This window comes from Neovison vison, chromosome 6 (genome assembly GCF_020171115.1).
Source record: "Neovison vison isolate M4711 chromosome 6, ASM_NN_V1, whole genome shotgun sequence".
NCBI classification, from domain to species: domain Eukaryota; kingdom Metazoa; phylum Chordata; class Mammalia; order Carnivora; family Mustelidae; genus Neogale; species Neogale vison.
In genome coordinates this window covers 193,642,741-193,659,335 of record NC_058096.1, presented here as the reverse complement: position 1 = coordinate 193,659,335, position 16,595 = coordinate 193,642,741, and the positions used below count along the sequence as shown (strand labels likewise).

Here is a 16,595-nt window from a genome sequence, read left to right as displayed (position 1 = left end):
CAGCATAAAGGAGAGGTGTTTGGGCTAAAAGTAAGGAAAATTCCAATCCAGAATGACCTGCACAAGGAAGGAATTTACTATGTTCTTAGAAATCAGAATAAAAGGTAGACTCCAGGTATGCTGAATGTTGTGGCCCAAAACTGTCATCACAAACTCATGTCATTTCCATATCTCAACTATGTCATTGTCTTCAGCCCGGCTTCAAAACTAGGTCTCCTCACGGTTCTAAGATGGCTGCCAGTAGTTATGACTGCATGTTTCTTGATGTGCCCATCAGGAGAGGAGGAGTAAAACTTTTCTCCCAAACATTCCCTCCAGTCTGATGGGGTTAATTTAGGTCACACGATCACCTATAAACCAGTGGTCTTTCCAGTACAGTGCCATTTCTGGTGGGCCTGCTCTAACCTGGATCTATTTTTGAAGCTGGGGATGATCTAAAAAAAATTAATTCTCTTTAGAAATGGGGAATGCATAACAGGTAGATAACCAAGTGTCTACTACGTAGAGTATGTAGATTTTTACAATACTTATAAGGTGTAACTGAAAGTTTCATTTGAATCATCTCAATTGGCTGGTTATATTGATGAAATTCAATGGTAATTCTGCAGACTGTCCACATTACTTTAGTAATATGTGTTGCCTTATATGTGTTTGGGTTCAGGGAACAAGTGAAAATTTTCATCGAACTTAGTATAAATGTCTCATATTGCTGTTGTCCCTAAAGAACCCAAAAACATTTCAAGGAGGCAGGTAAATTTGGTGTAAATAAAAATTTTTTTAAAAAAATACACAGCATTCTCTCAACATCTTTGTTGTTATTTTATCTGCAGACAATCTTTGGAATTTTTTAATCCTAGGAGTGAATTTTTACTCTGAAAATATGGGTCCATGAGAAAAATAATATTGAGTAATAGAGTGTGCTGGAAACAGAAGGATACGCCAAAGGACAGTGATTAGAGAAAGCCTGTTGGGATGAGTACCCAACAGAAATACAGAGATCTAACTAATGAGTAGACAAGGTAATATTATAGATCATAAATCTCCCTAAGTTTTAGTGTATACAATATGTATAATGTTGAATTTCCAACAATGTCATTTATTGCCAGCTCATAAGGAAGTTAAGGTACTCTTAATTTGGCATAATATTTCATTCATGCTGCAGCAAACCTCTATTTCTTTAGTGAAAAGTGGTGAGAGTGAATGACTAACTTCTATACTTCTCTCAAAGAGCTCAACACAGCCCTCTGACTCAAATCCTAATTGAATATTGACTAAAAGATAGCTTTGAGCTCTCAGCACACAGAAATTAAAGGAAAAATCTGAAAAGCTGATTGGACTAAATAGGAGATCCACGATTGTTTAGAACTGCTGCTCCAGGGAGATAAGGTGTGTGGGCAACGTGCTTCTGATTAATTAAAAACAACCACAAATCTTAACCTATGTGTGTTTACTTTGAAGGTCTATATATAATGCTGAATCATAATACACAGCAGTATATAGGCTGCCTGTGAAAAGTAGATAGCAGCAAGAAATCCTTTTCTTTCCTCCCTTGCCGGGCAGATAGGAAGGATAGCAAATGATGGGGAGTTGTTGTCACAGCTCATAGGAAGTTGTTTCTAACTCGGTCATGGACAAATGTTAGAGCGAGTCATGTCCTTTGCAAATAAGACAGTCTGCTTGTGTTGGCATCATTCTTTGGAGATTTTGAAGCCTCAAAGTGCCTTATAGGAAAACACATCACTTCAAGACAAGGTCAAGGCCAATGGCTCCCCATCTGGCAATCAGCCAGATGTCTGCATTATCTTTGATAGGTCCTATGCCTCAGTTCAGTGCTTTTTCAACTGGAGCTACAGATCATTTTCAGAGGCTCCTGTCTGCCTGCAAAATAAAGGACAATGGACAAAGTCTAATAGCATTCGATATTTACCACTACCTGGTTCCAAGCCACCTTGCTGCACTTATGCCTTGTGGGTGCCCTTTGTTCTGGCTTTGTGTGGCTACTGTGACTTTGCTCATGCTGTCCCTAGAATACCTATTCTCCTGCCACCCCACAATCAGATTCTACCTGTTCCTCAGCTACAGTGCAGGCCTCCTCCAGGACACTGGCTGCGACCCTCTGGCAACTGAAGGGGTGTTCTGAAATCTTGAGATGATGTCATGACTTGGTGACCCAAGAATACCTGAATCTTATCTTGAACCAATGTCACCTATCCTCTCAAGAGAACTATACACACAGATAACAATGTCAAATAAAAAACAAATTCCCTCTTTATTATCAGAACTTTGGAAGATGAGACTGCAGCATCTAACCTTTCTCTACTTCCTATGTCCATATGCAAATCACATCATCCTTATGAACAGATAAAGGAAAAGATGATGGTACCCAAGAATGTGCGAGACACCACTGGAAACCGTACACTCCCCTTTCAATGGGAGAGACTCAGACCGCTAATAAATGTAGCCCAATATTTTCTCAAACATTACTACTAAGATCAGAATCTTCCCATTTGAGGAATGAGAAAGGACAGAGTATGAATGTTCCTTATACCCTGTTTGCCTACACAAATAGGTCAGGTGTTAGGATGGAATCATATGGTGGGAGGGACAAATCCAAGATTCTCTTCTAGTCTGTTTAGGCATTCTTTGGAATTTTCTCTCCCTCCTCTGTCCTTCTGTGGGCTTGATCTGAGCCTGGGCTTACTGTGGGGCTCATGCCCCCTTGGGGCCAGATTAAGTTCCATTTGAATCCTCAGGGTCAGTTGGAACCTTTAATGGAATCACATGTACATTTTCTGAAATTATACCAGATTTACTATGATCTCTGTCCAAGAGTCCTTATGTTCTTCATAATGTTACACAAAAGTGCTTTTGCACCCACATAGGAAAGTATTAGAATACTGGTCACTAAAATTAAACATAATTTAAAGGGCAGACAATTTTGTTTCACATATTTAAGATATTTGAGAAAAGAAATGAACACATACCCCACACACTTATGACAAATACATAAAAATTACTCTGATAAAATGAAGACAGTGATCAACAATTATTCTAAAGCAGTGCTTTTGAATTAGTGATTCAAGACACTTCCACATATAGGCATTAATGTTCTGAGCTTTTCTACAAACTTCCCCACAATACTATAAAGATGATCTGTGCTGGATAAAAATGTTCAAGCCCAAATAGTGACTTTTTCTCACAGTACAAAGACATGTACACTCCTCTTTCTCCCTTCTCCATGCTTTCTCCATGCTTTGCTTAGATTAGTCTTCTTAAACTATTACAGTGGTCATGTTTCAGTTCTGCTGGGAATTCTTCAGTGGTTTTCACTGCCTACAAAATCACCCCTGTGCATGGCCAAGGAAGCCAACAACAAAATAAAAAGGCAACATACTGAAGGAGAGAAGATATCTGCAAATGATGTACCTGATGAAAGGTTAACACCCAAAATATATAAAGAACTTAAGCAACTCAAAACCAAAAAAACCCAAATAATCTGATTACGAAATGGGCAGAAGATCTGAATAGACATTTTTCCAAAAAAGACACATAGATGGCCAACAGACACACAGAAAGATACTCAGCACCACTAATCATGAGGGACATGCAAATCAAAACCACAAATGAGGTATCACCTCACACCAGTCAGAATGCCTAGTATCAAAAAGACAAGAAGTAACAAGTGTTGGCAAAGACACAGGAGAGAGGGAACACTCTTGCACTGTGGGTAGGAATGTAATAGATGCAGTCGTGTGGAAAACAGAATGGAGGTTCCCCAAAAAACTAAAAATAGAACTCCTGTATAATCTAGTAATTCCACTACTGAGTATTATCCAAAGAATCTGAAAACACTAATTTGACAAGATCTATGCATCCTATGTTCACTGCAGCATTATTTACAATAGTCAAGATATGAAAGCAACCTAAGTGTCCATCCATTAATGGATAAAAACTAGGTATAATATAGTAATACCCCATTGCATATATGTATGCAATGGAATATTACTCAGCCATAAAAAAGAATGAGATTTTTGCCATTTGCAAGGCCATGGATAGACCTACAAGGTATTATGCTAAGTGAAATCAGTCAACGCAGAGGGAGAAAAATACGCTATGATTTCACTTAAATGTGAACTTAAAAATTAAAATAAACAGAAACATAGTCATAAATACAAAGAAGAAACTTGTGGTTGCCAGAACAGAAGGGTTAGGGATGGGTAAAGTAGATGAAGGGGATTAAAAGGTTAATTAAAGGGGATTAAAAGTAGATGAAGGGGATTAAAAGATAAATTTTCAGTTAGAAAATATGAAGATGAAAAGTACAGCAAAGGGGAATGAATGAATGAATGAATGATAAAACCCCCACTTCCCCAGGGCCTGTATTTTAGTGTTGAAGGACATCCACAATCATGACCAAACCTTCATTCTTACTTCTTTTATCTCCAATATGGGAAACTTATTCAATCATATTTGGTCAGAGGTCCTCAGAGTTGCTTTGCATTACCTCATCTCTAAACACTTGGAAGTATCTTTCCTTCACTCCAAAATACATCACATAACTGTCCTTTGATCTTCTTAGTCACTTGGAGGCTTAAGTCAAATGTCTCTTCCTCCATTAAGCCTGGACAAAGGCTATTTCATCTGTGAAGTGACCAGAATCTTGAAGTTTCCCAGGAACCTAAAGAAATTTCTGAGACCTTACATAAAATGTATTTTCTCCATATGTAAAACTAAAAATGAAAAATCCAAATGACAATATGTCCAGGCCAATGACTTCTAAATATATGCCAACTTCATTAATTGTGAAATATAATATTCCTATCACTACATTTGAAAACAATCGGTGCAGTTGGTTTTTCAGTTTGCAAGGGTTCCAGTAAATTCCTAAGAAATCACATCATTTATATTAACCAAGTTACAGAGACAAATAGTTTTAAAAGTGAGATTTTAAAAAATCCTTTACTTTTTAACAATATAAAAATAAGTGGATGTGAGGCATATTTTAATAAGTTTGCTCTGAGATGGAGTGGGCCTTCCAAAGTCTGCAATGGCCTCAGCCATATTAAGTATGAACCCAGGACTAACAGTATAGTGGGGAGAGCCCTAGGTACATCCAGGATGCCAAGGGTGGTATCCTATACTTCTGTCCAGCCAATGAGACCTCCCCATGGCTCCCTTTGCCTGCCACAATACAGAGACTTAGAATATATGCCCCACTGCTCAAAAAGGTTTTAAAGAAGAAATGAGATCATCTCAGTGAACATGCTATAAATGGTAAGGAGTATTTATTACTCTTCTCTAAATAATCATGAATTCAATAATCATGAGTTCTGCATCAACAATCTATTGAGTACCTACAAGTGTATACCAGACAGTTGTAGACACCAGAGGATACTAAACGAAATCATCTCTGTAGTGTCAGGAGAGAACAACAGATACACACTGAAGTAAAATATGCTCAATGCTCCATTTCAGTTAGCACAACATATGGCTAAGAGGGCAGTCTACAGTCAGAGCTCCTGGGCCCCAACTCCTCTCGGCCTTACTAAAGGTGTGAACCAAGACAGTATCTTAACTGTTTTGCCTCTTGGTCTTCTTACTGGAGGATCAAGATGATTAATATTTATCTTACAGAGTTACCGTTACTTAGTTACTGTAAGTTACTAAAGATGAAAGGAGATAAGACTTATAAATCAATACAGCAGTGACAACAGACAATAAACACCCCCAAATAGTCATTACTTATTCCTGTTCTTTATAATGATGGGTTATATGACGGGTTACCCTCATCCACTTAGGAGAGTGATAGCAGGCGAGGTAGGGGAAGGGCTTTTCAAGCAGGGGGAACAGCATGTGTAAAGACACTGAGGCACAAGAGAGCATGCCACAGCTCAGGAATGCTAAGTGGTTTAATAGGTTAAAGCCAACGGTGGAAGCAGAACTAATAGGAACAGAGCCTGGCTAGCGAGAGAGGATCCATTTAGTTCATGCTAATGAGCTTAGAGTGTATCCTGTTCAAGAAACAGAAAGCTACTGAAGACTTCTGAGCCGAAAGGTCCTGATTGAGTCTGTGCTGCAGAACGATCACCCTGGTATCTGAATGGACTGTGGGCAAGAAAGGAGGCAGAGAGAACAGTTAGAAGGTTATTGCAAAAGTCCACACCAGCAATCACGAGGACCCAAAGTGGGGCATCAGTAATGAAGATGAAGAGGAGGAGAAAGAGGTGAAAACTTGCTGAAGAGGGTTATCCACAGGACGTGTGCAGCCTTCGGTGGGGACAGTGAGCAACAGTGAAGATCTGAAGTTGAGTTGTGCACCCCTTCTTGAACAGCTTGGTTATATAGTAGCACCACTAGGATAGTCACTGAATTAGAAAACAAAGGGGAAAGAGACGAGGTGAGAAACTCTATTGTTGGGTGGTCTGAAGACATCCTATGGGAAATATTATGAAATTCCATGTTTAGTCTGTAGACCTGTACCATGAACTGCTGATTATTGGTCCTTAACCAAGATAGAATGTTAGTACCAGAAATTACATCAACTTCATTACTAAGCTGTTCAATTCAGCAGACAATTTTTATTTATTTATTTTTGGTAGCAAGACTTTCTTGAAGAAAGCAAGGAGTTAATTCAGATTCTCGTACAAGTTCCTTATTTTAGTGTAGACTCCTGATGAAGCATTCACTGGCTTGTACCAGTCTGAGACCACACCTTCAGCAGCCTTGATATATAGGTTTGGAAGGCTGGTGAGAGAACCATGCTAGAGCCAAAGGTCTAAGAATGGGAAGTACAGGGATGTTAGTAGCTAAAGCCATCATTAATGGTGAAGTGGCCCAGAGAGATGACATAGAGAAGAGGGCAGTTTGCTAGGGCTGCCATAAAAATCAGCACAAACAAGGTGGCTTAAACAGAAATTTACTGTCTCACAGCTCTGGAGGCTAGAAATTCAAAATCAAAGTGTCTGCAGGGTCAGCTCCTTCTGAGGCTATAAGGAGGAATACATTCCACGCCTCTCTCCTAGCTTCTGGTGATTTTCTGGCAATCTTGCTGTTCCTTGCTTGCAGACGCATTACTTTAATCTCTGCCTTCCTCTTCACATAGCGTTTTCTCTTTTTGTGTGTGTCCCTCTATTGAAATTTCCGCTTTCAATAAGGACATCAGTCATAATGGATTAGGACCTTGAAGGACCTCATTCTAACTAGTGACATCCTCAAAGGCCTTATTTCCACATAAGGTCACATTCTGAGCTACTGAGGATTAGGACTTTAACGTGAATTTTGGGAGGCTGGGGGTGGGGGACACAATCAACCCATAACAAGGGCCAAGGGGGAGATCTAAAACATACCAATATTTAAGACTGAGACATTCACCACATCCTGCCTTACACTATAAGTTACGTTCCATATTGGTGCATCTCAACTTCTCAACCAGACTGGTAGGTTCTTAGAGATCAGGAAGTCTGCCTAAAATGTCTTTGCATATTTTGCCTCCAGGATTTAGTGAGTTTCTTGTATGTAGAAGTGGCTCAAAACAATGTTGTTTGATGATGTATAACAAACAAAAATTGAATATGGAAGAGCCCTCAAGAAATGTTTTGAACACAGTATGTTATGACACGCTGCTTTATAGACAACAGTTGCTGTACTTGTCAGAAAAATCACCAAAGTCGATGTTCAAGATATATTTTAACTCATTTGCTTCAACAACTCTATGCCTACCATCCACACCAAAAGGCTGTTTTTCTGCATGGGCAACAGAAGGCACAATTATTTGCAAGAATTTTCAATGTTTTTCCATTGCTTTCTTAAGTGGCATAGTAGATTCCCCGTATCACTCTACATGTTTGCCAAAATCACATTGTCTTTTTCAAAGCACTACAGCTCCTGGAGGGTCTGTAGCTTAGCATGTGCTCCTGCAACATTTGGGGATTTTTAAAAAAGTTAACCCCAAAGTATCTCATAACTTTCCTATACACGTAAGTGATCGTGAGAAACACCACGTGAATAAAAGGAGAAAAAAGAGAAAAGCATATTTATGTCTAAACATGTACAACTGATATATTCTATGACTTTGGTAACATTGAGGCTGATAATATATATTTTTTAAGATTTTATTTATTTATTTGACAGACAGAGATCACAAGTAGGCAGAGAGAGAGGGGGGAAGCAGTCTCCCCACCAAGCAGAAAGCCTGATGCGGGGCTCAATCCCGGACCCTGAGATCATGACCTGAGCTGAAGGCAGAGACTTTAACCCACTGAGCCACCCAGACACCCCAAGGCTGATAGTATTTTAAGCTGCCTAACTTTCACTAACATGCTGTTGACTGCCCGTTCTTTTTTTCTTTCTTCTTCTTCAGAAAGGGGCTAACCCAAATAAAACTTACTAAAGAACATATACCCAACATGGAGATTCAGCTCTTTCTGACTTAGTAGTTGGCCACTTAAACATGTCCTACAGTGATTGAAGTTCAAATGGGATTCAGCCATTTCAAGAAATTTATAATCACTTACTGTCTTTAAAAGAAGATACTTCTCTATAATACCTCAAGATGTCCATTGTTGGTACAAACAAGCTAATTTGGGAAGTAGTCAAAGATATGTTTCTGCTACATCAATTAAAATAACACAATGTTACACATATCAACAATAACAACTCTTAAACAGCACTTACCACATTGTTCTAAAACAGCACTTACCACATTGTTCACAGGCATTGTTCTAAAAGCTTTAGTGTATTATCTCACTTAATTTTCATAAGAACCCAAAGATGAAGGTACCACTACTATCCCCATTTTATTGATGAGTAAACTGAGTAACACAGAGGTTAAATAAGTTGCCGCAAATCAGAGGCAGTTTGGGGCACAGCCAGGGAACAAACCCGGGCATTCAACTTTCTGAGTCTATGTTCTTAACTACAGTTCTTCACTGTCTGTCATGTGTCAAGTGTGATGACCAGACTGCGAACCATTTGCAAACTTCATCCTTCCTTCTTTACGTGCTACTATCAGAGAATTCTATCACATGATTGGACTGACAAATAAAAAATAGCAACATAATTCTGATCATCAGCTCTCCAATTCTGCAGAAACTATAAATCTGATCCTTACAAGGAAACGGTTGCCAGAGATAGGGAACATAGAGTTCCAAATTCCCAGATCCTTTTCTTGGAGGTGCTACAGTGCCCGGGGTCAGATTATCAATATCTGTGCAACAATGGTAAAAATAGATGGTGTTGGCAAGAACCAGAGAGCTGGTGTCCTACTATCCAACTGTATAGGGTATCCATCTTAGAACAAAAATAATTTTAGTTAAAAGTGATCAACATTTCATTATAATTAACTGATATGATTACCTGCATATCTAATTCTGTGTGTACATATGCACACATTTGCTCTCTCTTTCCCCACATTTTGGTATTGGTAATTAGCATCTCACAATTAAACACTTTCTTATTTTCAACTTACTTGACATGTGTATATGTTATCCTCCAGACTAGAACTAGATTTATTTCTATTGCTTTTTGCAAATTCCTAAAAAGAAATAAAAAACAAACAAACAGACAGACAAAAAAAACACACACACACACAAAAACACCTCAGGCTCAGCTTCACCTTCCAGTTATAAGAGAAGCCAGAAATACAAAATTTGGGGTGAAGTTCATGGTTTTCAATGTTGGTAACTAATTCAAAAAACTGAAAAATGCATTGTAGACAAAACACAATATCCTTGTGGGTCACTTTCAGCCCACAGGTCACAATTTAAAGCTCTCATGTAGTTTATAATCTTGTAAACTTTTAAGATCTCACCTCCTCATCCAAAAATTTAGCTGGACAATGTGAACTTTAACTTGATTTTTGTCTCAGATTCTTTGAAGACACTGCCTTATCCTATAATGTAAAAATATCACAAAAAAAAGATGGAAGGAAAAGTGAAGTCTTGATAATGAGCAGCTCCACTGCCCAGCAAGAACTACCAACTGCTAGACAGAGAGGGCACATTGGGGATTATCTGAAGTTTCCCCATCTCCCCTCTTCATATGAAAGATGAAGAAATTACCCAGAGACAGAAGTGGACTTGCCTATAAGCAGTGGTTTATTAGTGGCTGAGACTGAGTTCAAATACAGTTTCTTTTGATATATGTACCTTTTCTTTTCATCTCTGTTCATTCTGTCAAGAAAGTCATTTGAACCCCTCGATCCAGCCAAGCCTGTAGTCACCCAGCACTGGATGCTTTTCTATTACAAACACCAATATGTCTTTCCTTTCCCTTTTGTTTTCCTTTTGGTTTAGCCACTTGAGTTGGGTTTTTCTAACTGGGAACTAAGAGAACTGAACTAATGTGTTCCACAAACAATGGCTCCTTTCCACATTACTGCTACCTCAGGCTCTTCTCCAGACTGGGAGATCGGTCTTCCTTTAGGCTGACACAAATCATGCAAATTCTTAAAGACCTCATCCTAATCTACTTCCTCCTTGGAGATTTTCTCTACCTGCATATCTAATTCTGTGTGTACATATGCACACATTTGCTCTCTCTTTCCCCACATTTTGGTATTGGTAATTAGCATCTCACAATTAAACACTTTCTTATTTTCAACTTCCTTGACATGTGGATATGTTATCCTCCAGACTAGAACATAAGCTCCCCAAATCAGGAACCTCACAGGAATCTTCTGGTTCTGCCACCAAACCTGGGAGTGCTTGGTTCAAGGAGTAACTACTCATCTATTTAAAACTTAGTTCTAAGTGAAGAAAACTCTCTTAATCATTCCAGCTTAAGTTGTATAGATACCTAGCCCCAAATCACAAACACTGATTATATTTTAATGTAATAGCCAATGATGTATACGAAATGCATTTTGTAGGGGAAAGATCTATGAATCATTTGACTTTTACCACTATACCCAGTACAATTCTTCAGGAATGAAGGATTTAATTTCTTTTGCTCTTCGGTTCAGTTTTAGGGGAGTATGAGGCTATTCCAAGAATGTAAGGAGGTAAGAGCCCTCTCATACTTTTTTTTTTTTTTTTTTTTGTATTCTGCATCTTCAGAATTTCTCTGCTGGTACTAGTGCAGAACAGTTCCTGCCCATTGTACTAAGGCGATTAGAAGGGAAATGCCAAAAAGCATATATATAAAGATTTCAATTCTTTTTCTGATGAAGAGAGGAACAATTCTTTTTGAAGGAATCCTGGTTTAAGAGCCATTTCATTCCCTCAAAAGGTTAGAGCATTTATTTTTTAAAATCCATATCATATGTTGCATTGATAAGATGACTCTTAAGAATTTTGAATAAGAGCTAATCCAAATGCCTCAAAACATACCTGAATGGATGAACCCCTATTATGGATTTAAAATATATACATATACACATAGATAGCTAGGACTAGGTCTTAAATTTTAGGAAAGGTAGGGGCTTTTGAGCCATGACCAACTCACAAAGTCAAATAAGTAAATGAATAAAGACAGAATTTCTACAGCTAACAGTGACTCAATATTTGCCAAAATTTCATGGCAAGCTATGGGGTGAATCACATAGAAATGAGTAGCTTGAACTCATAACACATTTGGTATATTCATAAAGTCCCCTTGAATGAAATAGGAGTTCATATAAAATAAACATGAGGGAGCGCCTGGGTGGCTCAGTGGGTTAAAGCCTCTGCCTTTGGTTCAGGTCATGATCTCAGGGTCCTGGGATCGAGCCCCACATCGGGCTCTCTGCTCTGCAGGGAGCCTACTTCCCCCTCTCTCTCTCTGCCTGCCCCTCTGCCTACTTGTGATCTCTATCTGTCAATTAAATAAATAAAATCTTAAAAAAAAAACAAACATGATTTTAGGATTGCCCCTTTCCCTCATTACATACAGACACACATTGACATACAGGTACACAAACATATACATGCACTCATATTCATTCATAATCCAGACATTATAATTCCCAACCAATTAAAAGATTGGTCGTGTCAATCTAAATATTACACAGAATTGTTTACAGCGCCTGCTTTTCTATTGCCTCAGTAACATCTCTAAGTAGCTAGTTCACTTGAGGTAGCCACTCATCATCGTTACTACACAATTTAGAAACATATGGCACAGCTTTCCCATGCCAGCTTCTAGGTATTCACTTCACCGTTACGACAAAAGAGGACAAATAAAATGCACAGAATAGTTTTTCAGATTGTCATTTAAGGACAGCTGAAACATACCCTGTGACAGTCAGAAGGCTAGACTTTTGTTTTGGTCATTAATTATCACTACTAGCATATTCTATCCAGATTCATTGCAGTAGGAGAAACGTAGACCTATAAATGATAAAATGTGTTTTCACATAGTCTGTTTAAAGTCCCTTCTTTTAGCTGGGGAGATTATCATAATGAGCCAGCACGCTTTTCCCCAGGAAAAATAAAATCAAAATAATTAATAAAATGATCCAGGAATGGTACCTTCTCCCTCTGCTCCTTTCCAATTGTTCTTCTTGGTTAAAATGCCTTTTCTTTTCTTTCTTTCTTTTTTTCTTTCTTTCTTTTTTAAATCTTCAGTTCAAACTACACAGGAAGCCTGACAAGTCTGGTGTTCTGATTTACCAACTAATAGCCCATCTCTTCCCTTCATACTTTTTATGAGGTTAATACTTAAATGTCCATTTTGCCCATATTGATTATTTGATAGGTACCCAAAGGAGAGGAACAAATCTCTCTCAACCCAAATAGAAGAAATCCTGGATTAAAAAAAGAAGAAGAAGAAGAAGAAGTACATGTTACCAGGACTAGGACTCTCTTTTTTGCTCTAGAATATTTCTGGCCAGTGTTGCATATTAATAAGGCAGGATTTGAAATCAGAATAATCCATGTCTCAGTTTCCACTCATTCTCCTATATACATACTGCTTTAGACAAGTTATAAAACCTCTGAGTCTCTGTTTTCTCTTTTAAGAATGCAAATAGTAACTCCTACATTGTTAGAGTTAGGAGAATTTAAAATAACAGAACAAAAAAACAAATGTAAGTAAAAACTAAGGAACTGTCAATCAACTACCTATTTTTGTTGAATACATAATAATATTGGTTCTTTAACTGTAGCCGATGTGTCATACTGTTGTAAGATATTAGTGGGGGAACCTGGGGCTGGACTATATGGGAACGCTCTGTACTATTTTCTCAATTTGTCAGTAAATCTAAAAGTCTTCTAAAGAAATAAAGATGGATTTGAAAAAATGATCTAAGTAGAGTGCCTTGCACATGGTAGGTTCTTGAAAAATTGAAACCAATGTTATGATATAGACTATTTGGTTTTGTAAAGTGTCTTATACTCTATACAATATGATCTTTTCTTCTCTGGCTCTGTTGGGTTATAATAGACACGCAAGGTTGTGTAATTTTAAGGGGAGCAGCGTGAGGATTTGACAAGATGATCTCTTCTCTTCCCCACTTCAACTTTTTCATAGGCAGTCACTCTATTCCCTCCTTCCACATCATTTTTCCTCTAGCTGTTTCTAAGTCATCCATTTCTATTGTATTATAGATTTGTGTATAGTTTACAAACAGTTTGTATTTCTCCAAGCCTAATTTTGCTTTATCAATTTTACTTGTTGGCCTTAAATTTTACCACAACGCTTGTGCAAACATCTCTGTTACTTTCAATGACTACCTACTAAAAAACCACAAGTTCCAAGCTTTCTACTTGGGAGAAAATAGTAAGACACCCTCTTCCAGAAAGACACTACAAACTTAAAGATACAGAAATGGAAAAGCTTGTTTTCTTTTGTAATAAGGAGATAGATACTCAGCTTCTCAGTGTAGCCAACAGCCCTGAGGCAGCTTTGTTGGACTATGCCTTTAGCTCTAGTCTGCTGCAATAACTAAAAATAGTTTGACCAAATGCCAGTGTTAGCAATTTGCCCTGTAGTCTTTGATGTTAAGGTCATGTGTAAAAACAGAACCCAGTTGCCCCTCAAAACCACAGCTTTGAATTGATTCAGGTAAAACATGCAACCAGACCAGAAAAACTTAGCCTCCTGATGATCTTTTCAAGAGGATGAAGTTTCTGTTTTTAAAGAAATGGGCCACTGTGAGAACGGATTTCCTCCCCCGTTCTAGCGCTGAGTTTTAGCTTCTATTTAAAGGACAGAGCTCTGGAACCATTCGATGGATAAAGCAAAGTTTGTTTTTATATTTTCTCTTTAAATCACAACAGTTTTCATGGCCAAACATCTTTGGTTGGCGCTCTTATTAAGCGGATAGATTTTGAAGAGGACATTTCCCCCTGCTATAAAGACATTATTAACATAATAATTCCAAGCTGAAACTTGAAATGTCAGGCCCTGTACCTGAACCAGACATCCAACCTTAATAGAAAATCCAAAAACTTTTATTTTTCTGTGAATACCTTTGTCTACTGCCATCCACAATAGAGGCTGAAAAAGCAAGGGGCCACAGATGACAGGTAGAGCGTGAAGTATGTAACCCACCTGCTCTTCTCCAACCAGGAAATGAGTCGTATTTTTAATAAAACTGATAACCAAGCTTGTGACAGCTGAAATAAATCTTCAGCGCTGGGTGGTGTGTGTACATATATAAGCAAAACAAACAGAGAAATCTGTGCTAACTTAAGAGTGGATAAACACAGGAAACCCTCACTCCCTAGGACAGCAACATGGAATTCAGACTTGAGTGACAGCAACTAAGAAATTCACACTGTTAAGAAACCGTCCTTCCGGGGGCTTCACCGGTTCTTCTTTCAAAATGGAACTGACAAATGCACTTAGAAGAAACAACGGAGCGCTGACTTTCTTCACTAACTCACTCCAACCGGGGACTGACCTCTTCTCCTCTGGTCCCACCACTGCCCCTTATCCTCAGTAACCTTCCCCCTCCTTCCTCTGGCTGGAAAACAGCGTATAGAAATAGGCACTTCTTGCACATCAATAGCAGTCCGAGGCCGCCTCAGCCTTGCCCCAGCCTCAGACACAAAAAGCTTTTGATGCTTGTAATTGCGAAGCTTTTTGCAGCTGCACTTTATCAAGCCAAAAGCGGCTGGGCTTGGAGGGCCTCGGAGAGCCAGAAGGTGGCGGCGAAGTCACCTTGGGAAGAGGAGAAGAGGGTCAAAGGGAGGAAGGTGGAGGAGCTGACCCCGGTAGAAAGACCAGAGGGCGTGCCCCCATTCTGGGGTCACTGAGGAAGGGGTAGGGGGATTGAAGGGAACTTCAGCCAGAGGGGGAAGTGATGTCCGAAGACCCTTAGACGACCCTAGTCGGGATCAGCTGACCCCGACGCGGGGAGGAGGGTGCCTTTCCCAGTATGACTGGAAGCTTCGCGACTCGGACTTGCTTTCTGCCGCCAGCCGCTGCGGCTCTCTCGGCTGGGCGAGCCAAGCGCTGCTCCGAGGCGCTCTTCTCGCTCTACACCGGTGCCCCCACCTGCCGGGTGCCCCCGCCCGCCGAGCGCACGCCCAGGAAGGCGGGCCCAGAGCTGAGCGCAGCCGCCCGCCGCTGGAGAGTGCCGGGAACCGGGCAAAACGAGCAAGGCCTCTCTGGGCGCCGCGGGCTGCAAGTCACTCCCCGAGCCTCCCGGGCCATAGAGCGGAACCTGCCCGCCTAGCTCCCCAGCGCTCCCGGGTGGGGACACACGACGCTGAGGTCCAGGCCCCTCGCCGGTCCCCAGCAGCTCCAGGCGCGCTCGGAGCTGGGCCGGGCCCGGCCGCGAAGGGGGGGCCTGGCAGCCCCTTCCCCAGGGCGCGGTCTCCTCCTCCTGCTCCTCCTCGCCAGCTGCGCCGCCAGCTCCCATTGTTCGCCCCGCCCGCCTGGCTCCGTCCCGGCGCAGCTCCCGGGGCCTCCCCGGCGCACCTACCTTCTGCTGCCGGCGAGCCATGTCGGTGGGCTGCTTGGCGTTGAAGGGATAGGCGATGCAGCGCATCACGAACACATAGAGCTGCAGCCTCTTCTTCCTCTCCTCCTCCTCCTTCTGCAGCCGCTCCAACTCCTCCTTCTCCTTCTCGCTTACCACGGACGGGCTGGGGCTGGAGGGCCGGCCGCCACCGGCGCGGCTGCTGGGCTGCAGCCCCCCGGCCCCAACGCCGCTGCTCGCGCCGCTGCCCCCACCGCCGCCGGCGCCCACCCCGGCTCCGGCGCCGGCACCGCCGCCACCCCCGAGCCCGGCGCCGCTAACGCCGCCAGAGCCCTCGCTGGTGCGGCTGGGAGACAGGCGCGCGCCGGACGCGGCCGAGCCGAGAACCTCCTTGCCGCTCTCCTCCTCCACGATCTCATCCGATTCCTCTTCGCTGGACGAAGGGTCCAGCATGGTGGCGCCTGGAAGGGGGGTGGTCCTTGGAGCCCTGGGCTAGGGGTGCAAAAGATGGGGGGCGCTGGAGGCAGCTGGGGGTCGGCTCCCCGGGATGGGTGCTTCTCCCCAAATCAGGGAACGGGTGCTGCTGCTCAGCCTCCGCCGCCGCGACTGCTTCCTCTGCCCGGAGATCCGGAGCTGGGCTCAGACCCAGGAGCGCGAGGGGAGGAGGGGAAAGAAGAGGTGCGTCCGTGGACCCGAGGTGGGCAAGGGGCAGAATCAATTGCGAGCCCCGAGCTCGCAGCCGGATACCATC

At 41.5% G+C, this 16,595-nt stretch overlaps 1 protein-coding gene across 23 annotated transcripts in view; it reads right to left on the bottom strand.

Moving 5' to 3' along the window:
* CADPS (calcium dependent secretion activator) overlaps positions 1-16,297 on the bottom strand; it is a 472,977-nt gene extending 456,680 nt beyond the window's left edge. For all 23 annotated transcript variants that reach the window (XM_044253251.1, XM_044253242.1, XM_044253245.1 and 20 more), the window contains exon 1: positions 15,848-16,297. In XM_044253251.1, coding sequence (XP_044109186.1) covers positions 15,848-16,297 — 450 coding nt within the window. The remainder of the gene's footprint in view (positions 1-15,847) is intronic.
* Positions 16,298-16,595: the final 298 nt, after the last annotated feature.